The 27,041-nt window shown below is 45.2% G+C and overlaps 1 protein-coding gene across 1 annotated transcript in view; it reads left to right on the forward strand.

The window, feature by feature from the left end:
- The window catches only part of Rassf2 (Ras association domain family member 2), a 44,790-nt gene extending 20,080 nt beyond the window's left edge, over positions 1–24,710 (forward strand). Inside the window, exons 3-12 of the mRNA XM_077799698.1 lie at positions 1,829–1,918; positions 4,742–4,817; positions 7,869–8,020; positions 10,420–10,508; positions 13,447–13,607; positions 14,407–14,508; positions 16,487–16,538; positions 17,035–17,156; positions 18,324–18,421; positions 20,364–24,710. Of these exons, the coding sequence (XP_077655824.1) occupies positions 1,860–1,918; positions 4,742–4,817; positions 7,869–8,020; positions 10,420–10,508; positions 13,447–13,607; positions 14,407–14,508; positions 16,487–16,538; positions 17,035–17,156; positions 18,324–18,421; positions 20,364–20,433 (981 nt within the window). The 5' untranslated portion in view covers positions 1,829–1,859 and the 3' untranslated portion in view covers positions 20,434–24,710. The remainder of the gene's footprint in view (positions 1–1,828; positions 1,919–4,741; positions 4,818–7,868; positions 8,021–10,419; positions 10,509–13,446; positions 13,608–14,406; positions 14,509–16,486; positions 16,539–17,034; positions 17,157–18,323; positions 18,422–20,363) is intronic.
- Positions 24,711–27,041: the final 2,331 nt, after the last annotated feature.

The following is a 27,041-nucleotide window of genomic DNA, read 5'->3' on the forward strand; positions in this document are numbered from 1 at the left end:
TTGTAACTGAATTAAGGGATGTACAGATGAACAGATGTGTGATAGAGTAAGTTTAGTAAAAGATTAAGGATACAATAGTCTTGGCTTTCATGGTAATGTTTCTGCATCTTTAAACAAAACAAAACAAACAAACAAACAAACAAACTATATATATATATATATATATATATATATATATATATATATATATATTAGATGTTGATGGACCTTTACCTTATTCATTTATTTTTATGTGGTGCTGAGAATCTAACTCAGTGCCTCACACATGCTAAGCAAGTGCTCTACCACTGAGCCACAACCCCAGCCCTGTTTCTTCATCTTTATGTTTGCAAATTCTTTCTCTTATTTCTTCTTCTTTATTTCTTTATTTATTTTTATTTTTTGGTACTGAGGATTGAACCCTGGTATACTATTGAGCTACATCCTCAGCCCTTTTACTTTTTTCGAGTCAGGATCTCACTAAATTGCTGAGGCTGGCCTCCAATTTGCGATCCTCCTGTCTCAGGCTCCTGAGTTGCTGGGATGACAGGTTGTGTGCCACCATACCAACCCTGAAAATTCACTTAATAAAATGTTTGAAAAAAATTACTAGTACCCAGATAGAGCCAGCCTTTCAATTGTTTCTATGCATCCATATAAATGCCAGTGGTTCTCAACTGGAGGTGATTTTGTCTGGAGACATTTTTGATTGTTATGACTGGGGTGATATAATGATTAGAGGCCAGGGATGCTGCTAAACATCCTCCAAAACTCAGGACAGCCCCCATGAACAAGAATGGTCTAGCCCTGGATGTTAATAGTGCCAAGAAAACTTGATGAATACCTACATATTTAAATGTATGTGTTTATACATATCAATGTGTATATTTCTAGCTTTTTCTTTTTGGTACTGGAAATTGAACCCAGGGGCACTTAACCACTGAGCTATATCTCCAGCCCTTTTAATTTTTAACTTTGAGCCACAATCTTTCTAAGTTGCTTAGGGCCTCCCTTAGTTGCTGAGGCTGGCCTTGATCTTGAGGTCCTCCTGCCTCAGCCTTCTGAGTTGCTGGGATTATAGGCATGTGCCACCAACCTTAGCTGTTTATGCATATTTTATATCTACATGTATTTAAAACAAATCAGACTCATAGCTTCATAACCCATGTTTTCATAATGTATTGCTCTTTTCCCAGGTAATGAAATCGCCCACATTTTAATGGCAATCACAGATCATATGCTGTAGTTGTTTGTGTCCAGCTCTCTTTGGGCATTTTTAGGTGGTTTCTCCATTCTCAGTGTGTTTGTCAGTTTTCCGTCACTATCACAAAATAACTGAGATAAGCAGCTTAAAAGGAGGAACCGTTTATTTTGGTTGGTGGTTTCCGTCCAGGCTTGCTTGACCCCTTCACTTTGGGCCTGTGGTAAATACAAAGATAATATAAAGTAAATACAAAGGTAAACACATTTCCAAGTAAGAATTTTTTGCTGTGTTGCTTGCCCAATGGCCAGTACTATGTGGGGACATTGTGGGTGGATAGAAACCACTGACAGAGAGGGACAAGGCTCATTGGTCATCCTTGGGACCAGCTTGGGTATCAGCATTCCTTGTGGCGGGGGCATTTATTCTTGGAGTATCCCAATTTCCTGAGGGTGTTTCTCTCAGTAGCCACTGCCAGCACAATGGCCTCTCAGCCGTCCTGGGTCAGCTTGGGGCACCCCAGGCTGTGGACCTGGGGGATGGTCTCCTTCGGCGTCTTCCTCCCCTTACCAGCTGCTGCCTGGGTTCTGCTGAATTTCCCAAGGACCAAAGCCAGCTTCAACCTCCGTCTTCTCCTTCCCGTCACAGGCTGCCCTTCGGATGAAAAGAGAAAGGAAGAATGGACTACAATCACCAAACGTCCCTCGTCCCCTGTGGACAAGATAAATACATTTCCAAGTAAGAATCCTTGCTGTGTTGCTTGCCCAGGGGCCAGGACTGTGTGGGGACATTGTGGGTGGATAGAAGCCACGGGCAGAGAGGCTTCCTCTGTGCCTCAGAGGGCCAGGGCTCTGGTGTGTGAAAGGGAGCCGAGCGGCTGGACTTGGACTTGTGGGGACAGCAGCAAGTGTGCAGCTTTAGATTGAAAAAAAAAAATCCCCCAAAGCCTAGCCTGGGAGGGAAGTAAAGGGGGAGCCAGACACAGCACCTTTGTGGTGTCCTGGAAGGCTTCCAGGAGGAGGAGAGGATGGTGTCTGCTTGCTGTGGCCTAGATGTCTGTGTTTGCCTCAAATTCATATGTTGAATCCTAATCTAAGTCGATGGTATGAAGAGGTGAGTGGAGATCTCATGAATGGAATTAGTGCCCTTAGAGAAAAGGCCTGAGAGAGCTTGTTTGCCCTTCATCCCTGTGAGGACACAGGAAGAAGGTACTACTATCTCTGAGGGGCAGGCCCTCGCCAGACTCTGAATCTGCTGGCACCTTGATCTGGGACTTTCTGCCCTCTAGAACTGTGAGACGTGAACTCCTATTGTTTATAAGCCACCCTGTCTCTAGTATTTTGTTATAGCAGCCCCCAACACACTAAGAAACTACTCACTGTTCTGTCTGTGATATTGCCTGAGGGAGTCCTGGCTTGGGTTGTGTGTTCCTGAGTTGCTCTGTTTCTGGCTAAAATTCGCACACCCTCTGAGTAGAAGGGGCAGGTTCCTTGTTTTCTATGTACTATAGGTGTCTTGCACTCAGATTTTTCTTTTCTTTCTTTCTCCCTCTCCCTCCCCTCCTACTCTCTTTCCAAAGGCCAAAACTGACTTTTTCCCACTACAAACTTGAGGATATATTTTTTTTGGCCTAGCCTGGAAATTTTACATACTGAATGTTCTCCGTCTTAAATAAGCCAACTTGAGTTTATCTGAGACTAAATTGTTTTAGACACACTTGGCCATACACAGATGCCTGTTGTGTGAGATCCAGAACATTCTTATCTCTTTATTGAAGGATTTCTCCAGGGACTTTTTCTGACTGGGTTTCAGATCTATGTGTTCAAAAGTACCAGACATTTTGTCTTAAGTTATTTGGAATCACTTTTTTTTAATATATATATATTTTTTAGTTGTTGATGGTCCTTTATTTTATTTGCTTATCTATATGTGGTGCTGGGGATCGAATGCAGTGCCTCATGTGTACAAGGCAAGCACTCTGTCGCTGAGCTACAACTCCAGCCCCCACTTTTTTTTTTTAACCATTTATTTCAGCTTGCTTAGAATTATTCCCTTATCTAGATTTAATATGTCAGAATTTTTTTTGGAATTTCCAGTGAGTTTTAACTTGTGCTGTGGTCCAAAATCTCTCCATTGGATGATTGGGATTAAAAGGACTGGATTCTGTCACCTCTTGCCTGAGATCAGGCAGAAACACACAGCAAATGGCTTCCCCAACCTCCTGCCTTCCCAATCCCTCATGGAGTGCAACAGCAAGCACTTTTAGATAAAATCATATCAAAAATAGAACATTGCTGGGTGTGGTGGCGCCCGCCTGTAATCCCAGTAGCTTGGGTGGCTGAGTCAGGAGGATTGCCAATTCAAGGCTGGTCTCAGCAATTTAGTGAGACCTTGTCTCAAAAAAAAAAAAAAAAAAATTAAAAAGGGCTAAGATGTAGATCCATGGTAGAGCACTTGCTTAGTGTGCAAGAGGCCCTGGGTTGAATCCTCAGCAACACATACACACACATAGTCTCTCTCTCTCTCTGTCTCTCTTACGCACACACACACACACACACACACACAAAAAAAAAAAAAAAGAAAGAAAAAAAGAAAGAAAGAAAGAAAGAAGAAAGAAAATAGGATATTGCCAGGGTTTAGAAGCCCCAGCCTGTCTACTTCCTCTCACCGTCCCACAAGGTGACCCTCTATTCTGAATCCTAAAACCCATTTCAAGCTTTATTTATTTATTTATTGGGGATTGAACCCAGGGGTGCTTGATCTCTGAGATACATCCCCAGCCCTTTTTATTTCTTGTATTTTGAACTGAGGCTGGGATTCCAGGCACACGCCATTGTGCCTGGTCCATGGTAAACTTTCTAGAAGTGGAATCGCACATTATGTTCTCTTTTCAAGTCTGTCTTCTTTCCCAATGAGATTCGTTCATGTTGTGTTGTTCGTTCATATCTTTGTGATTGTGTAATGATGCACTGTGTGACCGGGACTTCCTTTGCTCATCCAACTCTCTTGTTTGTGGGCGTTTGTAAGTTTTCAAACCCACAATGAGGTCATGTCAATCACGTCTGAGTTGGTCTGTCCCACACCTGTCCCTGTTCACCTTCTGAAAGTTTTTCTGAGTTTTGCAAATGCCTGTGAAGAACTCTCCTCTCCTCACTCACAGCATGCACCAGGGAGGGAAAGAGTGGAGAGGCAGGGGAAATCCTGTCTGAGGGGTCTGAGGGGCCTGTGGCCTTCTGGAAGGGTGTTTGTCTCCATGAATCTGTGACATACCTGCCCACTCATTTGGCTTGGGTTTGGGGGAGTGTCGACAGAGATCCAGCCTTGGCAGTCCAGGACTGTCTTGGGGTTCTAGAGTTGCTTCTTAACATTCGGTCAGGTCTGGACCTTCATGCTGGGGGAAGGTGGCCATAGGGTCTTGGAAACTCTATGTGTGTATGTGTGTGTGTGTGTGTGTGTGTCCATGTGAACATCCACTGAGGGGGTAACTGAGGCCAGGTTCCAGGTGAGAATGATTGCATTATAAGAGGCTTCAGCTGGAAATGTTGTCACTTTCCCCCTAAGGAATGAGCTTCTCCTGCATCTGAAGACCTACAACCTGTACTACGAAGGCCAGAACTTGCAGCTGCGACACAGAGAGGTAAGGGCAAGCCCTGGCAGGCTCCCTGGTGGGCTGGCCCAGTATTTGCCTCCACTTGATCTGGGTCTGAGGGGCCTGAGGTCTCCAGGGGTCCCCGCCCTCCTGCCCAGTGAGTGGCCTCTCACTTACAATGTTGGCAAGAGTCCTTAGGGTTGTTTGGAAGGAGGCCCCAGGCCCAGTTTTGATCCAGAATGGTTCAGCTTTTCTGCTCTGGAGACATCCCTATGGGAGTGTGACAGGGTAGCACAGCCTCAGAGGGGGGTATCTCCAGAGGGAGGTTTTCATGAAGTGACCCTCTCAGATGGCTCCCAAGCAGGCATCCCCTTGTGGGGTGGTTCCCCAGAACCTTACCTGTCCTCTGTGTTTACACTTCAGGGCCCAAGTCCTATTGCAGATCACATAAGATCTGGGTGGTGACGCCCACTCTCCCCCTCCACCTGTGGCCATCTTCTCAGCCCTTCTCAGGATGCCCTTGGCTTTCCCTCTGACTGTTCCCAGCCCCCATCCAGAAGCTAAGCTTACCCATCCAGTATCTGTTTCTGTAAAGCCTGCTATCAGATAGATGTTGAGTTATCAGGGCGGCTGGTGGAGTAATTCATACTCGAGCGTTCTTGACTGATAAGAAGCAGTGTGTAATACCCTCAGGTTATCAAGCCATGGCGATCTAATCCATAGAAAGAGATAGCAGATGGTGGAATTTCAGCCACTCAGGCAGGCTGTTGAGGGTAGGATATGGGAAGCGTGGCCTTTTCCTATGTCCCTCAAGCCACTCCACTTAGGCAAAGTCCTATTGAGGGTTAAATTCTGTCTTGTAGTAGTTCAATGTCATGATACCAGCCCTGCCCAGTTGGAAGTCCTTATAAATCAACTGTACTTACGTAAAGCCTTCTCTCTCTCTCTCTCTCTCTCTTTTTTTGAACCAGGGATTGAATCCAGGGGTGCTGAACCACTGAGCTACATCCCCAACCCCTTTTATTTTTGATTTTGAGATGATCTCTCTAAGTTTCCTAGGGCCTCACTAAGTTCTTAAGTCTGGCATAAACTTGCGATCCTCCTCCCTCAGTCTCCCAGGTTGCTGGAATTACAGGCATGTGTCACCGTACCCAGCCATGAAGCCCTTTTCCCCAAGATCCCCAAATGCTCTGAAGTTGTTCCACTCCTTTCCTGATTTCCCCCCAGTCTCCACCATGACTTTTTGGCTTTGGTTAGTTGCTCACTGGGCAGGTGCCATTTTCACCCCAGGGGGTTTGTCCTGAAGATGTGGCCATAACCTAGGTCAGACACCCATGAGACTTATCCAAAAAACATGGGTTCAGAAGGGTTTTTCTGAGACTAGAGGAAAAAAAAAACTGTCCCTTTTTGGCATTGTCAAAGCTGCTATTAATTAGTAGCTAGGCCACCGAGCAAGATTTTGATCTTTTATCAGCTTCCCTAGGATATATCCTACAGAATAAATCTTCAAAGACAGCTGGATGTCGTGGTACACATCTATAATCCTAGAGGCTTGGGAGGCTGAGGTGGGAGGATTGCAAGTTCAAGGCCAGCCTCAGCAACTTAATGAGAACTTAAGCAACTTAGTGAGACCTTGTATCAAATAAAGAATAAAAAGGGATGGGGATATAGCTCAGTGGTAAAATGCCCTTGAATTCAATCCTCAGTACAAAAAAAAAAAAAAGAATAAATTCTCAAAGTACTACATGATTAAAGTTTTTCATGGTCATAAATGATCTACTTTTTCAAGATGGAACATACTGATGTCCTTAGAAATTTCACATTTGCCAGGTGTGGTGGTGTATCCTCAGCTCTGAGGCTGAGGCAGGAGGATCATGAGTTCAAAGCCAGCCTCAGCAATTTAGCAAGGCCCTAAGTAACTTAACTTAGCAAAACACTGTCTCTAAATAAAATATTTTAAAAGGCTGGGGATGTAACTCAGGGGTTAAACACCCCTGAATTCCATCCCTGGTACCAAAAAACAAAAACAAAAACCAACAACAACAACAACAAAACACAAAGAAAGCAACCTTTTAGCATAACTTGGAATTCCTGCAGGATTTATTTACCTTTAGGAGAGTCGTAATATTAAGCACATTAGTTTATTACAAAGTGCCAAGAAGTCCTGTTAAGAAATTTGCTTAACACAGCCTCTCCTAACTCATGATCCCTTGACATCCTTTTAAGGCAACAGTTCATCTGCTAAAGGAGCTGGTGTTCTGTAGAAAAAACTTGGGGAAATTCTGCTTTAAATATCCTTCATCCAGAGGGTTGGATTGCTAGACATATGTTGTAACTAAGGACATGTCACTTTCTATAGTAGGGGAGGAATAAGTAGCTAATTCAAGAACCTGGTTCTTGCTTCTATTAGTAAGGCTAGGTCTCATTTTATTATACTTTTTTGGAACCAGGGATTGAATTTAGGGGTGCCCAATCATTGAGCTACATCCCCTGCCACTTATAATTTTTCATTTTGAGACAAGGTCTCTGCTAAATTGCCTAGAGCCTCACTAAATTGCTGAGCCTGGCCTTGAACTTGTGATCCTCTTGCCTCAGCCTCCTGAGCTACTGGGATTACAGGCATGTACCACCAAGCCCGGCTAATCTCACTTATTTTAAATGTATTCTGGTTTCTTAAAAGTTATTATTATACTAACAACAACAAAAAATGTTCTTTTTAATTTGCACACATTTTTTAGAATTTCACAGCAACGTGGTTTTTTTTTGTTTTTTGTTTTTTGTTTTTTGTTTTCAGAGCTGGGGTGGAGCCCAGGGACTCCTGCATGCTAGGCAGGCTGTCTGCCACTGAGCTACCCCCACCCCACCCCGCTCCTTCACAGCAACTTTTGTGCTGTCCTGTAAGGTCAGCGTCAGGGTGTCAGGGAACTTTAGAACACAGTATGTCTTGGAGTTGGGACCTGTGAACACCATTCACATCCTATGAATACCATCCGGGGCACCCAGATAGGACACATGAAGGATGCTGTCTTTGTCCCCCAGTGCCGGGCTGACTTTTGGGGGGCTTTTCTGGGCTCACCTGACTGATTGCTTTGTGGGCAGGAAGAAGATGAGTTCATTGTGGAGGGGCTGCTGAATATCTCCTGGGGGCTACGCCGGCCCATCCGCCTGCAGATGCAGGACGACAATGAACGCATCCGCCCCCCTCCGTCCTCTTCCTCCTGGCACTCGGGCTGCAACTTGGGGGCACAAGGGTGAGTGAGGCGCGATGGGGCTGGGAGGTGACTGGAGTGGCTGGGTGGTGTGTGCCTAGTCAGCCATGCTCCAGTCCTGTTCCCACTACCTCCACTGCCACCAGCGTTGGGCTTGTGTTGAGGAGAACAGGGTGGGGTCCGTGTGACGGGGGCCTCCGTTCTCTCTCCACAATCACTGAGTGAGGTCAGGGTGAGGAGGGGAGGTGCTGAGTCACAGAAGGGGACATGCCAGCGTGTCCTTCCTGCGGGAGAATTCTGGAGTCTCAGGGTGTGTTGCTCGTGGCCCGCACATCCAGCAGATTTCTAACAGGATGCCAATGTGTTGGCGTCCTCAAGGAATGGTCCCCACTCCAGGGACATTAAGGACTTGAACTTTCAGACTGAAGCTCTCTGAGTCTTGCAGGGAACCTGGAAAAAGAAAAGGAATGTCAACCCCTGTGTGAATCAGCCAAGGGAGGTCAGCTGGGGAGTCTGCTGCATACCTGGAAGGGTCATGGTCCCCTTCTCCTGGTCCCCAAGGGAAGGGGTATGCAGATCTTGCCTGTTCCTCCCCAAACTCTGCTCCGCATGTGGCCGAATGAGTAACCTAATGCATCTGCGAAGCCGCGCCCTTTTTACTGTCTTTCTGGGACTTTGGTTTTCAGGATCAAGTGACTAGCCTCCTTCCCTCCTGAAACTTGCTGATGCTGGCGGTCGGTCTGCAGGCTACAGCCTGGGTGGAGTTTTGCCGGCCTGGAGCCAAAACCACTGTGATGTTTTTTTTTTTCTAGTTTAAATGAGAGCCAAGCCCTCTCTGTTGGCCACATGGAACTTTTTGTTGAACTCCACGGCCAAAATCCATCTTTACAATTCAGAGATACCTACCATGTGGCCCCACTCTGGAGGTGATCTGGTTTCTTTCCAAGAGAATCTAAGGAGGAAAAGTTCTTACCCGTCCCATTGGGATGTCTGGTCAGGGTTCTTTGGTTTCATTTAACTTTGCTGGTTTCACACGGCTTTGCCTTCAGGGCTTACTCTGTATTTTATTTCCAAGGAGCCAAACCCTGTCCACTGCCCGATACTGACCCCCACGCTGTTACATTCCGTTCCCTACATGAGGTGATGACAAAAATTCCATTTGTCCGTGGGGCCTTTGACTGGAGCTGCTGTTGAGGGGTCCTTCAATCTGCATATTGGTTTCTTCTCCCTTCCCTGGGGCATCAGGCTGGTTTTGGTTGGCCCTCGAAACGTACAAACACATGGAGAGTAACCAGTTGGGTGGCCAGCTATAGTGAAGTGAATACCTGGACTACTGGGTTAAGGAGGATGCTGAGGCCAGTTTCTGCTTCAGAGGGCTTTGGATCAGGAAGTAAGGAGTAGCTGGCTACTCCAGATGCTAAGTGTTCATTATTCCCTGAGAGGCTCTGGCTGTATGGATCCATTCTGGGGCTCAGAAGACTGTATTATTATAGAAAATTCTTTCAGATTTTTAATATTAATTGTATTCCCTTAGAACTATCATCCTTGGAACATAAGGCCTGTCTCTACTGGGTCAGGAAACACACAGTCTTTTCACCCTGGGATGGCCTTAATTGGTTAAATATGATTCTCCTTCCTGGCCAAATCCTCTGTTGATTTTGGGTGTGTTTCTCTGAACTGCTTCCATTGTCCTTTTTGGCTTTGAGGAATTAATGGCCAGTCATCACGGCAAACCCCGGGTCTCAGCCCAGACTGCCTGCTGCGACTCTCTCTCTCTCTAGCTTGACTGTGGACTCAACCCAAAGAATGCTGTCATTGTGCCCCTACCAAAGCTGCCCTGACCCGTGTAGCAGCCAACCTGTTACGTTCTACTCCTTTGAGAAGCCAGAAGCGGTTTCTGAGTGTTTCCTCCAACAGAAGGGAAGGTGGGGCTGGGAATGTGGCTCAGTGGTGGAGAGCTTGCCTGCCATGAGTGAGCCCCTGGGTTGGATCCCCAGCACCGGAAAATAACAAAACAAAACAACAAACCAGAAGCGAATCTGAACTGGAATCCTGCCCCAAAAACAAATGGCCATTATTAGGGTTTCAAAAAATCAGTCATGGAACCCACATGTGCTTAGGAACTCGGCGCAGGCCACACATGGGTTTTGTTCTTTGGAGTTTTCCTTCCTGGGCTGGATGAATTAGGTGTTTGTGTTGCTGCAGATGTTGGAAGAGAGCATCTTCTTGTTCCTAAACTTCCCCCTCCCCACTCAGTGCTCAGCCTGCAGGCTGGGCCAGCCTCCTGGGATGCTCAGGGCAGCCCACCTGCCTCCTTCATCAGCTGGTGTGAGCTGGTACCCAGCCCGGCACAAGCAAAGCATTCACTGGGGTGGGTGGGATGGGGGGATCTCTGGACCCGGGTTAACCCAGTCTCCCTTTTGTTTGTTTTCTGCCCCCAGCACCATTATGAAGCCCCTCACCATGCCTAACATTCAGATCTCAGAGGTGGACGCTTCTCCTGAGAGTGAACAGACGCCAAGCCCCACAGGTACACTTGCCAGGGGAGGAACATCTGGTTAGGGGCTAACTGGGTGATAGTTGTTATGAATTGTGATTTATTTGTAGATATATGAAATTTTTATAGTTCAAGATTCAAGAAGTGTTAAAAGGAAAAAAAAAATGAATCTCCCACCTCCATCACTGAGCATCCTCCCTAAAAACAACCTGAGTACATCCTTCCCCAGGTAGTTTATGCATATACAAGCAAAAACACACTGACAGATCTTTGGGATGACTTTTATTTTTTGGTGGGGAGGGGGTACTGGGGATTGAGCTCAAGGGCACTCGACCACTGAGCCACATCCCCAGCCCTATTTTGTATTTTACTTAGAGACAGGGTCTCACTGAATTGTTTAGTGTCTCACTTTTGCTGAGGCTGGTTTTGAACTCTGGATCCTCTTGCCTTGGCCTCCTGAGACACTAGGATTACAGGTGGGCACCACCATGCCTGGCTGTATGTCATTTCTTATCTTCTCCTTTTTATATAAGTGGTAGCATTTTGCACATTGCTGGTTTTATCTCTATATATATTTTTTCATTTTAACTTAGGATTGTTCCACATAGATCCATAAAGAACGTCTCTGTTCTTCACAGCTCTGCAGGATTCCATGGAAAAATGATAATTTATTTAGTCACTCCTATTAATGAGACATTTAAGTCATTGTCAGTCTTTGCTATGAAAAACCAGATTGCTGACAGTAACCTTATACATGGGCCATTTAACTCATCTGTAAGCATGTCTATAGAATTCCTTGAAGTGGAATTACTGGGTCTAAGACAATATGTATTTGCAGTTTTGACAGATGTTGTCAGTTTGCAAATCATAAAACATGAATTAAATTATTTTAATAAAAAGAGTTTAATCTACAATTCTATTACTGTCAATTTTTAATATTTATAGACATACATTGGTAGAAATATGTCAGGGGACCCCCATATATTTGTGTCTTATTAACATTTTTTATTGTGATAAAATACATATGATCTTTTTATTCTTAACATTTTGAAGTGTACTGTCCAGTGGTGTTAAATACATTTATAATTATTCAGCCATCACTACTAAGTATTTCCAGGACTCTTCTTCCCTTAAAACCATCATCCTTGTGTGGGGAAAAAGGTACACTCATACATTGCTGGTAGGACTGCAAATTGGTGCAAGCATTCTGGAAAGTAGTATGGAAATTCCCCAGAAAACTTGGAATGAAACCACCATTTGACCTAGTTATCCAATTCCTCGGCATATATCCAGAAGACTAAAAATCTGCACACTATAGTGACATAGCCACATCAATGTTTATAGCAGCTCAGTTCATAAGAGCTAAGCTATAGAACCAAACTAGGTACCCTTCAACAGATGAATGGATAAAGAAAATGTGGTATATACACACAAAGGAATATAACTCAGGCATAAAGAAGAATGAAATTATGGCATTTGCTAGTAAATGGATGAAACTGGAGACTATCATGCTGAGTGAAATAAGTCAATCCCAAAAAACCAAAGGCTGAAAGTTCTCTTGATATGTGGATGCTGACTCACCATAGGTGGTATGTGTGAGTCAGCAGGGCAGGGGAGTAGAATTTCACCCAGTTGAAGGGGGGGGGAGTCGGGGGAAGGAAAGGGGATGGGAATGGGAATAGACAGTTAAATGAATTGAATATAACTTTCCTATGTTCATGTATGAATACACGACCAGTATAACACCACATCACGTACAACCACAAGAATGGGAAGTTATACTCCTTGGATGTATGATATGTCAAAATACACTCAACTTTCATGTATAACCAAAAAGAACAAATAGAAAATTAAAAAAAAATCATCCTTAGATCAATAAGATCTGTCTCTAAAACCCAGAACTCTTTTTTTTTTTTTTTTTAAATAAAACTGAAACTCTTGGGAGTATAGCTCAGTGGTAGAGCTCTTACCTAGCATGCATGAGGCCCTGGGTTTGATCCCCTGCACCACAAAAAAATAAAATTAAAACCCCTGAAATTCTGTACTCATTAAATAATAGCTCTCCATTTCCCTGCCTACCCCAGCCACTGGGAACCACCATTCCATATTGTGCCCCTATGGTTTTTGACTGTTCTGGGTACCTCCTAGGAGGGCAATCATGCATCACTTGTCTTTTTGCAACTGGCTGTTTTCACTCAGCATAACGCCTTCAAGGGTCATCCGTGTTGTAACACGTGACAGCATTGGTTTGCAATATCTTGCAGGCCCTCACATGCTTGTTCTGTGCCAGGCACTGTTCTAAGTGCTGTCTATTCATTCATTTAGACCTAATCTCCTAAGATGGGTGCTATTATTAGTCCCATGGTAGAGACGAGAAAACAGAGGCACAGAAAGACTAGTGACAGATGTCAGTGGAGGAGCTGGGATTTGAACCTGGGGAGTCTGGTTCTGAGGTCTCTACTCTGTACCTTGTCACTCTAGTACTTCTTGGTAAATCATGTATTATACTTTTCTTCCAGTGGGAAATAGTTTTTATAAAATTTACAAAAATATATTGAAGTATATAAATTTTGTAAAATATATTTTGGGGGAGGGAAGGAGTGCTGTAGTGTTGGCTAGAAAGGGACCATGTACAAGTTGCTGCATCCCAGGTCCAGCAAACAGAGGCCCACCTTCCTCTCCCTCCCTCCCTCCCTCCCTTCCTTCCTTCCTTCCTTCCTTCCTTCCTTCCTTCCTTCCTTCCTTCCTTCCGGGACTGGGGATTGAACCCAGAGATGCTCTACCACTGAGCTACATCCCCAGCTCTTTTTTAAAAATTTGAGACAAGGTCTTATTAAATTGCTCAGGGCCTTGCTAAGTTGCCAAGGCTGGTCTTGAACTTGTGGTCCTCCTCCCTCAGCTTCCTGACTCACTGGGATTATAGGTGTGTGCTACCACACTCAGCCAGAGCTTGTTTCTCCTTTTCTTTCAGATTCCAGGGGTCTGAAGCCTGTGCAGGAGGACACCCCACAGTTGATGCGTACACGCAGTGATGTTGGGGTACGTCGCCGTGGCAATGTGAGAACCCCCAGTGACCAGCGGCGAATCAGACGCCACCGCTTCTCCATCAATGGCCATTTCTACAACCACAAGGTAGAATGGATGGGGGAAGGTGAAGGGGACAGTTTCAGAGGGCAACACCCCTTCTTGGGCATCTGCCATCTCGGGGCTATAGCTATGCGGTCCCTGGTGGGACACCTAGGAAGTCGTGTTTGCTGTTCAGTCTTTGGACTGTAGATCTGCTGGCTCTATGAGGGTAAGGGGCCTCAGGTCAGGGGGTCCCCACTAGGGCTATGGGTACATTCAGCGGGGCTGTACAAAGTAGCACCTGCTGTAGCCTTGAAGGCTTCCTAAACATCCCTCATGAACTGCCCCCACCGAGGTACCTGTGTCTGTACCCTCTTTCTGCACCCCGAGCCCCGCGGCAGGTGCATGGTCTGACTTTCCCCTGAGCTAACGGCTTTGTGAAGCAGAGCTGTGAGCCCCAGATCGGCACCTTCTCCACAGGCAGCTGACCCCCTTCTTTCCTGTTTGGTTCAAATCCTGGCTTCTTATCGCACGGGCACGACTGGAGGGTGGCCAGAGGCCTCCTCATGGTGGTTCCAGCCAAAGGGTCTTTGTGAGTGTTTTCTTTGGAGAGAGTCCAATTTCCCCTCCCCAACCATGCCCTTTGGGGAGTCAGCCCTGAGCCTCCCACAGGGGAGCCCACACTGAGTTAGTCAAACCTGGGGGGCTGCTTGTCTGCATCAAAGTCCGATGCTCACCCTGCTGGCCCCGGGGGTTCTCAGGGGGCACCTTTTGAGGACCATTGTCACGGAAGCTAGTCCCTACCTGGGTTTTTATGCTGTCTTTGTCCCTGTTCCCACCCTGAGCCGGACCCCTCTATTGACAGACCTCGGTGTTCACACCTGCCTATGGCTCCGTCACTAACGTCCGCATCAACAGCACCATGACCACCCCACAGGTCCTGAAGCTGCTGCTCAACAAGTTTAAGGCAAGTTCCCTTTGCTGGTTGTGTGCCTCAGGGCCCTGGAGGGGTGGTGGGGGAAGCTTTGGAGAGTGTGGCTTGGCGGGTGCTGGGCAGAGGATTTGGGTTTTTAGACCCTTGCTAACCAAGGCAAGGCCCACAGCATTAGCATCGCCCAGAAGCTTGTTAGAAAAGCAGATTCTTAGACCCCATCTTAGAACTTTCGAGTCAGAACGCTGAGGGTGAGGCCAGGGGCCTGCAGGGCCCTCCACAGCCCCTTTGGAGCTTGAAAAGCATCCATCCTCGTGTACTTTTATGGGCTGCCATGGAACAACCCCAGGGCCTGACCTCTGGTTTTGGGCTTAGTGCATAGATAACTTCTGGAACACAGGTGAAGACTCTGCTTTTTAAAAGGAGACTTAAACAGACATGCAAATAATAGTGCCTATGTGCTTCTAAGGTACTGTCACCCTGTTTTCTGTATTCCCTTTATAATTCTCTTGGAGACCAAGTATTCTTATTTTTATTTTTTAAATTATTTTTAAGTAGTGTTTTAGTCAGCTTTTCCTCTCTGTGACCAAAGACTTGACAAGGACAATTTTAGAGGAGGAAAAGTTTATTTTGTGCTCATGACTTCAAAGGTCTCCGTCCATAGACAGCCAACTCCACTCTTTGGGGCCCCAGGTGAGGCAGAACATCATGGAGGAAGAGTGTGGCAGAGGAAAGCAGTTTAGGACCTGCTCCTGGAAGCAGAGGAAGAGAAGAAGGGCGGGGCTTCTATTCAACTAGGACAAATAGGTGCCTCCAGGGACCCACCTCCTCCAGCCACACCCTACCACCTACAGTTACCACCAAGTTAATCCCTCTGGGGGATTAGTGCACTGATTAGGTTAAACCTCTTCTAACCCAATCTTTTCACCCTGAGCTTTGTTGCATTGTCTCACTCTTGAGCTTTTCCAGAACACGTAATATCTAAACCATAACAAATGGTGGCTTGCTGTGTTGCCCAGGCTGGCCTCAAACTTCTAGATTTAAGATCCTCTGCCTCAACTTCTCAAGTAGCTGGGACTACAGGTGATTGCCACTCAGCCCAGCTAGTATACTTTTTCTTTTTAAAAAAAATTTCTATAGTTGTAGGTGGACAGCCTGCCTGCCTTAGCATGTTTTTTTTGTTTGCTTTTTTTTTTTTTTTTTTTTTTTTTGTGGTGCTAAGGATCAAACCCAGTGACTCTTGCGTGCTAGGCAAGCTCTCTGCCACTGAACTCCAGCTCCAGCCCTAGTATACTTGTTTTTAATGGAAGTCAGTGTAGCCTAGAACACAGGACCCTGGTTTGAATTCCTGTCCATCACCTGCTAGCTGGCTGAGTCGGACAGGGGACTTCATCTCCTTGGTTTCTGCTTCCTCATTCATAAGAGGAAGATGAGAGTAACATGTTTTGAGGTTGTCAGGAGCACGAGATGAATGAAAATAAATGTAGTGTGTGGAACTTCATTTTACAATAAATGTTACCTATGACTGCGAGCATCACTAGTCTGAAATCTTTCTCCAAGGTAGACGCTTTTGGAACACTGACATAATGCTCAAAAACTTTCTGACTTCAGAGCATTTTGGATTTCAGTGTTTTGAAGATCAAGTTTATGCAAATACTCCAAAATCTGAAAAACTCCAAAATCTGAAATACTTTTGGCCTTAAACATTTTAGGTAAAGGAGGCTCAACCGATATTATCTTTTTTTTAGAAATTGAAATTCTGGGGATAGAAATCAGAGCTTCATGCATGGTAGGCATTTGCTCTATCACTGAGCTACCCCCACCCCTAGCCCTGCATTATCTGTTATTGATAAAGTTATCTGCCTACCCCCATCTCCTTTTAAGAGTTGTGAATAAACAGCCTCCCCTCAAAAGAGCCTAAATCTGGTTTTTTAGTGTTGCGGAAGATGGGATGTCTCAAAGCTGGGATATTTAAATACATGCTTTCAACAAGTCTCTTTTGCCCCTGATTCAGATAGAGAATTCAGCGGAGGAGTTTGCTTTGTACGTGGTCCACACCAGTGGTGGTGAGTCTGAAGAACACAGTGTACTTTAAAACTTTTAATTAACTCAAAATAGCAAGTTAAAAAAAAAATACCTCTGGCTCATTTGGTTGTTGTTTAGGTTTTGGAAACTTCCAAATGTTGGCCTCCAGGGTTGGTGGGCTTGCTGGATGAGAATTAGAATACCACTGAATTAGAATACCATATTTGGGCAGTAAACAAACCCTAAACTCTAACTGCCTATTAGAGAAGGAACTGGACTTTCTGGAGAGACAGATAAAGCCAGTTCTTCAAAGAGGCTTCTTCTAAAGGGTTTGAGGCAGGGGAGCCTTATTGAGGGGAGAATGTTGTTTTTAACAACACCTGCTGAATAGTTCATTTACAAATCAATCACTTAACTTGTATGACCACATCTCCTAAAGTGCCTGGTCCATTTGGACCCCTGTGTTGACCACTACTTATGGTGAGAAAGGTATTACAAGCTGAATTCAAGGATGTTCCTGGTTGTGTGTGTTTCCAGAGAAACAGAAGCTGAAGACCACTGATTATCCCCTGATTGCCCGAATCCTCCAGGGCCCATGTGAGCAGGTCTCCAAAGTGTTCCTGATGGAGAAGGATCAGGTGGAGGAAGTCACCTATGATGTGAGTTCCCTCCTGGTTGGGTGGTCTATCTTCAGAGGATGGGGATTTTGTTGGGGTGGAGCATGAAATTCCTTCTGGCATACAGTTGGGGACCCTACCGATACCTGGCTTTCATGAAGCCAGTTGAAGGTATAATCTTTGGGAACTGTTGGAGGAATCCTCTGGCTGAAAGTGATTTCCACAGAAGAAACAAATTTCATGAGTCTTTCTAGGATATTGGAAGAGGTTTGAGAGGTTTTATAAACACCCTCTTAAGAACTTCAAGAAGTATTTTTACCTTATGTATTAAGGTAAAAGAAGTTAAGAAATGTTTTTACTATATGTATGAGTCAGGTTTTGCTATAATAACAAATATCCCCAAATCTTAGTAGCTTATAACAGCAAACATTCACTTATTTTGCTCATGATTTTGCTGACTGGTGTCAATGGCTTTGCTTTAGGTTATAGGATAAGTTCATGTCTTCATTGTGTTTCATTCAGAGACCCAATCTAAAGGGTCTCTGAGGTATGTTCCTTATGAGTGATGGCTGCAGCATGAGAAACCAGACCAAACCATGTAGGTGTATTTGAAGCCTACACTCAGATTTAGCATATATCCTGTTTGTACATATCCCATTGGCCAAAGGAAGTCACAAAACCAAGCTCAACATTAATTGGATGGAGAAATAAACTTCTCTCATGGGGGAAAGTTGACATAGTAGGCAGAGATTCTGATGGGGAGGGGAAGACATTTCTTAACTTCAACATCCCAGCAAGCCTCTCCCAGCCTCTCTGAACCAAGTGCACATTTGAATACCTATTTGAGGCTTGAGAAACAAATCCTTATTCTGAACCATGATGAGTCCTCAGATTCTCTTAAGGGGAGAGCAAAGAGATTTATTAATTATTCTGAGTTCAGTTCCTTCAATATATCACTGTAATCACTGCATCAAGAGAAATTGGACATCACCAAAATCAGGGGCTAGAGACAGAGGCGAAAAATGAGACTGTGTCATGTGAATGAAGCAATCTTCCTTGTGACTCTGAACCAGTCTTAGAAGAAGGTTTGCATCTTGGCTTTCAGGAAATCCTGGATTAGTGGGCAAATAGATTTCTCAAGGTTCTACCCTGAAGGAGAGTAATGCATGCCAGGAGGGCATACACCCCATGTTGCTTCTTCCTTCCCAGGTGGCCCAGTACATAAAGTTTGAGATGCCTGTCCTTAAAAGCTTCATTCAGAAGCTCCAAGAGGAAGAAGATCGTGAAGTAAAGAAGCTGATGCGCAAGTAAGTGTGGTCACCAGGGTTACGGGTTGGATTTCTTTATGGAGGAACCCTCAATGACAGGGGCCTCTCTCTATCCAGGTGCCATACAGAGACTGCGCCAGGTGGCTTCATGAGACCGGGGCTTATGGGCCTTCTTTGGGGGGCTACCTGTTGACAAATCCAAATCTCAGATGGGAACATGAAACTTAAATGTGCAACAATACACTTAGAAGCCTCAATATACTTAAGGGCATCAAAATGTCTTTCCCCTCCTTTTATGGAAGAACTTCAAAAAGAAGATCTATGTTTTTAAATCTCTGTGGGGTCACTTTATCCTGTGTATTACTATTAGTCCATGTCATATTACTATAACAAAACACCCAAGACTTGCTAATTTGTAAAGAAAAGAGTTTTGTTTAGCTCCGAGTTTTGAGGTCCAAGAGCATGGCACTGCTTCTGCTTGACTCTGGTGAGGGTCTCATGGTAGATGGCATGACAATGGTGGGAACATGTGCAGAAGGAATCACGTGACAAGACAGAAAGCCAGACAGGGATTCAGGAGCCAAGCTTGCTCTTTGTAACAACTAGCTCTTTCAAGAACTAACGGGGATCCTTTAAGAACTACATCAATCCCTTCGGAGAGCAGTGTCCCTGGTAACTTAAGTGCATTTCATTAGGCTTTACCTGTTAAAGGTCCCACTACTTCCCAAGGTCACCACAGCAAGGATCAAACTTCCGACATGAACACTTGGGAGACACTCAAACCTTACCCAGACCACAGCTTCCTGCTATCTCAGGTGTGTGATCAGGCCCCCGGCAGCAAGTGGATGCCCACTCAGACAAGGGTCCTTGAGGAGCGTTTGGTGAAGGGACTATTTACAAACACATGGCAGGGTCTGGGGTAACCTCTGGGGACAATGCAGTCCCTGGGGACAAGTGTTTGCCTCCATACCTGAAGGAGGGAGGACAATCAGGGCTGGCTGAGATCCAAGGTTCTGGAAACCCCTGGACTGTTACCTTAGCAGTGCAAGTGGTCCGAGCCCCCGACCTCTAAAATCCTTTCTTTCTGCCCTTCCTCCCTTTCTAACATTTCTCTTCTGGAAGTTTCATTTGGCTTGAAAAAAAATCCAGGAAAGCTTCTTTCTGGGAAGGATTTTCTGATTTCTTTGCCATGGTTAGTCACAGAATTGACTGCACTTCATAGCGACGGTGGAACAATTGATTGATTTTTTTTTTGCTACCAGAAAATAAAGCCAAAGCTATATTTGCGGTAACTGATGACAGCATTTACATTTGGCTGAACACTTACTCCGCTCTAGACTTTAAAAATAGCGGTGTTGTGCAAAACCTCAAACACGAGGAGTGTGTCCCATTTCACCCAGCACCATAATGCCCAGTCTGGTACCTGCAGTGCCATCGTTCAGGGGCATCATGGGGAAACTGGACTCACCCACAAGCTGTGGACATCCCTATGTACTAGTTGCTATGGCCTCGTCTACAAAATGCAGGTACAGGGGGCAGGTTAAATATAGGAAGTTGCTGTTTTGGGAGCCCCTCCCCACAAAAGGCTTAAGTATTGGCAGTTTCATGTTCCATCCTAGATGAGGGCTAATGAGCTACCGTGCATCTGAAGTGCTAGGCTTGGTGCCTTGGGGATCGTAAGCACTCAGTTAATAGACCGCTTATTATTATTATTGTTGTTGTTGTTGTTTTCACCTTTCCCTCCTTCTTTAGCCAGACGTTCTAATCATAGTAACATAATCTAACTTGGGTTTGACCTCTTGATTTCCTCTCATTCTGATGTGGAAATGAACCTAGCAATGAAGTGGCTAAAGAGTGGGCCAAAGACGGAGGCACAGGGACAGGCCTACAGTGTCACCCGGTGTCACCTGGGTGGTGGAGAAGATCACCCGAGGGTGGTGATGCTGGCTGGCCCCTCCCACAGGCTGTTTCTTGCTCCTAGGTACACCGTGCTCCGGCTGATGATTCGGCAAAGGCTGGAGGAGATAGCCGAGACCCCAGCAACGATCTGAACCATGAGAACAAGAGGATCCAGACACCCCAGGGGTTGCCGTTGACTTGAGACGATCCACAGGAAGCTGGGTTCTTTCCTTCCATGGAAATGTTGTCATGCAGACCTTTGCAGCGCCTGACCAGCCATTATCTGCTCCCTGAAGCAGGATGAAGAAGTCAGAGGACAAGTCCCCATCCCTGGATCCCTGCTCTCTTCTCTCTCACTCACAAGACTTTTGTTCTAAGGAGGACCCAAAGTGTGTGTGTGCGCGCGCGCTTGCATGCATACACAGGATACATGTCCATGGGCCTCCCTGATATTTTCACATGCAATTAAATTCCAAGCCACCAGCACAAGTGCCATGAGGCTGGCAGATGAGCTGTTGATGGGCAGGAAAGTCAGGGGAGTCCCTATCCCAAGGGCTTTCAGCTAAAGAAGTGATTTCTCCCCTCTGGTGCCAGGGGGAAGCCACACATATCTGCCTGTCTCTGACAGGGGAAGAGTCCCTGGAGCTCACCATTTGGGGGGTTTACATGTTAATAGAGATTCTCCTTGTTTGTCTAGAAGGATCTATGGATGAGATCTTCGGAAATTAATAAAACAACAGCTTCATACCTTTGGGGCAAGTCTGATGGAAAGAAAAAGATAAGCCTTCACATGGGGTAGATGCAATGAGTGTCCGTGAGTTTTTACACTGGAAATTTTGATTGTTTTAAATAACAGAGATGAATGTGCAATGCTGTGTGGATGCCCGGAAAGAATGGATTCTTCCTCCGTGCCACCTCCGTGGCCACCTGTGTCTCTGCTTTCCAAACTGCCAACTCATCTCTCCGATGCTTCCTTGTGCTGAAGGAAAGTCTCTTGAATCAGTGGTCTGTCTGGCGGGCACATGGCACTGCCTAGTGGGTATGCCCAGGGCTTGTTTGGAGATGGTGGCCAGGAAGTTTCCAAGCTCTATCCTTCAGTCTCAAGAGAAGGGTAGAGGTCACCTGCAGAAATGACAGGTGCCTTTGCGCCCCACCCATCTTCACATCAACGAGTCTTCCTGCACTTGGAGCCGGGCTGTGTGTGTTCGTGGTCAAGACCTTACTCTTCCCAACCTCTGGATTCTTGCACGTTCCCTCACCTTGGATGTGGAGATGGAACCCCAGAGTGAGGACGTGTCCTGCTGCCCACTGAACGTGGTCTCGGGGAAGCTGCCTGGTGAGGGTGCCTAGAGAGGACAGAGCTTCTCTTTCAGCTTCTCAGCAGCCACTGTGCGGATCTTTAGAGCCAACCTCCCTGGGGGGAAAGAGCAGGGGCAGTGTGTCCCCTGTGACCCCAACGAGGAAGACTGCCAGGCAGCTGGGCACCTGTGTGGCTAATACTGTTTATCTGGAGGGAGAGACAGATGTTTGGAGCCAGGTGTTGGGCTATGGAGATCAAGCAAGCAAGATCTGGAACTTCTAACAGAGGCAACTCTGGAAGCTTACAAGGGAAGGGGCGAGCCCATCTCTTTTCTACCTCCTCTCCCAGGACCGGTTTGGGGAAGGAGAGCCATGGCTGGTGCCTCCCACAGAAGGTGGGCCTCTGTGGCAGAGCTGTTGTGGCCCTAGGCACCTTCCCATCCCCCATCTGCACTCCAGGCCTTCTCTGTGGCCTATTTAAAAGGCTCACAGCTGTGGTCTCACTATGGACTTCCAAAAAGATGGCATGCTGCCAGCAGGCGCTTTGCAGGTGGTGGTGGGGATCTCTTAGCAAGTTTACTTCCTCTGCAGGGCCAGCGCCACCAGACCCCTGGGGCATGTGGTAGAAACCCAGAGGGGCTTAGGCTCAATCATACATTTCTGCAAAGTGCACAGAATTGGGGGAGGGGGGAAACGGGGAGGGCTTGTGTGTGGCAGTGGGGAGAAGTTTCCTTTGTTACAGATTCAAAAGAGCAGTTTTGTGAATGCAAACAGAGAGGTTTGCATTTGAGAAAGGGATTTGGAGAATTTCTCTCCTAGTTATTTTTTATCATGAATGTTCAAAGCCTTTCGCTGCCCCAATAATTCTCCTCTGGGAGCTTGGGGGGTGGGAGAGAATTTCCACAAAGCTAATTACTAACCACTAATTCTTATAGGACAACTATTTCTGGTTCATAAAAGTTCTTTGTAATTTGTACTAGCACCGCAGATGATGATGGTGTTAAATATGGAAATGTTGCAAAATGCTAATTTGACAGGACAACTTGCCGAGAAGGTGATACCAAGAGTTTTAAAGATGGGGTTTTGGAATAGAAGTGGGGGAAAAGTACATCCTACACCATCCACTTCCACTAACACACTTTTCTGTTTTGGCTCATCCTGTAGAGATGGTTTCTCATGTAACCTGATCAAGAATTTTGGAAACTTGACCGGGAGTGTAGCTCAACCTAGGGCGCATACTTAGCATGAATGAGTCCCTGGGTTCAGCCAGCACCCAAAACAAACAAATAAAAAAGAACCCAAACAAAAACAGAATTGTAGAAACCTTTGAAATAGCAGCCTCAGCACAGTGTGGACCGGATTTTCTCACTGGTATCACATGGCCTTGCTGCTTTGAACTCCTCAACTTATTTGTGTGGGTTTATGTAATTGTGTGCAATGAACCTGAAATTGTGTGAAGAACAAAAGGCCAATGTATAGGGTTCCCCCCCTCCCCAACTTGTGAAAAGCAGTTAAGCTGCATCTGGCTTTTTTTTTCTTTTTTCTTTTGGGCAGAGGCTTATGTTACAAGGTGATCAAGTGAAGGAAAAACCTGAATCTGTCTGACTGGGCCGGTGGAATTAAGCACAAGGTCACATTCTCGGTGATCACTTTAGTGGGAAAATTAAATGGACGGGTGTTATTTGGGAAGGGGCTGAAAAGCACAAATGACAGGCCTGTGCGAGTCAGGGAGGCATGTGCGCCCTGATCTTTGGGCTGGGTGGATTTCAACCTTGAATTGAGGTTAAGGTAAGAGGGTCTCAGGACATTAGCCACCCATTCCTGAGACAAGTGTGGAGGCTGGAGGTCACTGTTTCCTTGAAGACAAGCTGGTTCAGAAGCGTCAGGTGCTTCAAAGGGGAAATATTTGCATCTTCCTCCTTATAATGCTCTTCTCAAAACCTCCCCATAAAGACATTTTATCAGCATATCCATGGCAAATGATAACCCTCCAAAATCTGTTCTCCGTGCAAAAACATCTTGGTGAGAATTGCTTCCTATGGAGTTGGGAGACTATTGCAGTGTCAGGAAACTCTTAAGAAAAAGTCAAGAAACTCTTAAGAAAAGAAAAGCTTTCTTATTTTTTTGTACCAGGGATTGAACTCAGGGGCACTCACCATTGAGCCATATCCCTAGCCCCTTTGGGTATTTTATTTAGATACAATGTCTCACTGAGTTGCTTAGCATCTTGCTTTTGCTGAGGCTGGCTTTGAACTCTCAATCCTCCTGCCTCAGCCTCCTGAGCTGTTGGCTTTACAGGTGTGCACCGCTGCACCTAGCTGAAAAGCTCTTTTTTTAAAATGTCAGAAACCAGCCTAAAGCCACATTTTATTTCAAAGCTCTGTAACACCGGAGAACTTGATATCCCAGATAATGTCTCTAAGATAGAAGTTTCTGTGTGGACAAGGGACTTGCAGTGTCTCAAGTGTCCAAACCATGACATTGGGAGTAAGATAGAGAGATTGCCTGGAGTCTCTCTTCTACAACAGCATGCCTGCATTTTTGGGTGTCTACTTAAATTGTTTTACACAAAGCCTTGCTCAAGTCAGATAAGATAGGATCTCCTAAATGTAAACACCCTTCTTTCAGACCTAAGCACCCCTTCTTTCAGACCTAACCGGAAGTGTTTACTCTGTCACAGGATGTTAAAGTGCCCCTCTGCCTGTCCCCACCTTTTAACTAAGCACAGAGAAGCACAAGCTGTGAAGAAAAGCCTCAGCTTCCCTTTGGGGTCTTCCTGGCAGATCACAGACCTGTTTCCGGGCTGATGGTTTCTGATGTGTGGTTACTAGTGTTTCTTAAGGGTTCCCCTCTTGTTTGAGTTCTGTGAAGTATTCTTTTCCTAACTTGCCTTCCAGTCATGGTACCTGGCCTGTTCAATGTTGGATTCTGAACTGATAAATGGATGCATTTAGGCATCTTAACATAATTTGACAGGGCCTCAGTAGGGAGCCGAACATTTTTTGTAACCTTTTTAATATGTTTTAATGCACCTGATTTAGCTCTTATTGAAATAAAGCACTTTTCAAAGAGAAATCTGTCTGTGGGTGGTTCTGTGATTGTCTATTGGAAGGAGAGTTCTGTGCTGGGAGAGAGTAGTAGTAAGGTCAGAGACAGGAGTGGGAAGGCCCCCTGAGAGGTAAGTTCATTTTCTTCCCCCAGAGTTTATGGTTTGAACAGGCCCAGATCTGGCTGTGATGTTCTTAGTCCATTTTCTGTTGCTTTAACAAAATACCTTGGGTGATGTAACTTATAGAGGGTTTGTTTAGCTCATAATTTTGGAGAACGGGAAGTCTAAGAACATGGAGCCAGCATCTGCTCAGCATCTGGTGAGGATCTTCTTGTTGCATCATTGCATGGCAGGGGGCATCCCATGTGGGACAAGGCAAGTGGGCCAGAGAGCTCAGTTTAAGAGGTTTTTTATTTCTGGTGCTGAGGTTGAACCCAGGGCCTTGTGCCTGCTAAGCATGTGCTGTGCCTCTGTTCTATATTCCCAGTCTGAGAACTCTTGTTAACAAAGCCACTCCCTCAATAAGCCATGAACCCATGAGTGGATCAATCCATTCATGAGTACAGGGCTCTAATGACCCACTCACCTTCCAAAGGTTCTACCTCTCAGTACTGCTGCCTTGGGGACCAAGTTTCCAGCACATGAATTTGGGGGATATGTTCAAATCATAGCATGTTCCAAATAAAAAGTGAAATGAGTATATCCTTATGAGGCTCCAGTTGAGGCCCCTGGGGAACCAGCAGTCATGGAGGAAGGAGCTAGGGACTGCCGCATGGTGAGGCCAATTTCACTCAGACGCACCGCTGGCTTGTTAGGACCAACTCTGTGAACCTTTTTTCTAAGACTTGATTTTTCTCACCTAAAACAGCCATGCCATCCTGCATAGAGCTGGAGACTTGGGTGTGCTTCTGTTGAAGACAGCCCTCTAGTGGTCTCCAAGGGTAAGGCTTTCAGATTGCAGCCCAAGTTAATTTTTTGTGTCAACTTGGTCAGGCTATGGTACCCAGATATTTGCTCCAACAGCAAACTAGATATTTTACTGTGAGATTATTTTTTAAAGATGATATTAACATTTAAATCAGACTTTGAGTAGATTGCCCTGTAGAGTGTGGGTGGGCCTCATGCAATCAGTGAAAGATCTTGAGATAAAAGACTGAGGACCCCTGCAGTAGAAGGAGTTCTCCTTCTGGCCTGCTTTTGGACTTAACTGCAACACGAGTCACATGAACCAAGTCCTTAAAACAAATTTCTTTCTCCATCTACATAAGTGTGTGTGTGTGTGTGTGTGTGTGTGTGACTAATACATATGTACAGACAGACATCTATATCTGCAGTTTCTTCACTTGCTAAACCAACTGTGAATCAAAAAAATAATTTTAAAAAATTCCAGAAGGTTCTTAAAAGCAAAACTTGCATTTGTATACGACCAGCACTATACTGCATCCACACGAATGCAGAGGTGTGTGGACGCGCGTTCTGTAGCTCCTGCCGTTCACAGATCCTCAGTCTGTCCCCAGCACTCATTAGAGCATCATTTGTCTAATGCATTGTTCATATATTATGTAGTTAGGTCTGTGATGGCTACATCTGTACTGGACATGTACACACATTTTTTTCTTGTCATTTTTCCCTAAATATTATAGTATAATAACTATTTACATATCATTTACATTGTCTTAGATATTCTAAGGGATGTTTTAAAGTCTACAGGAGGATGTATGTATGTTACATGCAAATACTATGCTATTTTACTTAAGGGGCTTGAGCCTCCATTGGATTTGATATCTACAGAGGGTCCTGGATCTAATCCCCCATGACTTAACAGTTGTCTTCCTAGGAAACCTGGTCATGTAGCATAAATAATGACCATCATAATTTGGCCTCTAAGTAAAAATCAAGACAAGATTTTTTTTTTTTTTGTACTTGGGATTGAACCCAGGGGTGCTTAACCACTGAATCACATTCCCTTTTTATATTTTATTTAGAGACAGGGCCTCACTAAGTTGCTGAAGCTGGTTTTTAACTCTTGATCCTCCTGCCTCAGCCTCCTGAGCCACTGGGATTACAGGCATGCGCCACTGTGCCCAGCTATTGTGAAGTTTTAAACACAATTGAATAGGTTACTAGAAAGTTTAAATACAAGCAAACACTATTAAAAATTGAATTTGGGTAAAATTGACATTGATAGTTTCATTTTAGAACCATGCAAAATAGAAAGTATATCTTGCCATTTCATGTTTAGCATATAGGTATATAAGTTTAACACGTAAGTGTATAAATTAACTTTATGTAAGGAATAAATTACTAGTATTGATACTAAGGAAAAACCTCAAGAGAGACTTTAGCTTCACTTGCTCTTAATGGACTTCAAAATCACTAACTTTGGAGGTCACACAGCTGGGCAGTACATTG

The sequence above is a fragment of the Urocitellus parryii genome, chromosome 6 (assembly GCF_045843805.1).
Source record: "Urocitellus parryii isolate mUroPar1 chromosome 6, mUroPar1.hap1, whole genome shotgun sequence".
NCBI lineage: Eukaryota > Metazoa > Chordata > Mammalia > Rodentia > Sciuridae > Urocitellus > Urocitellus parryii.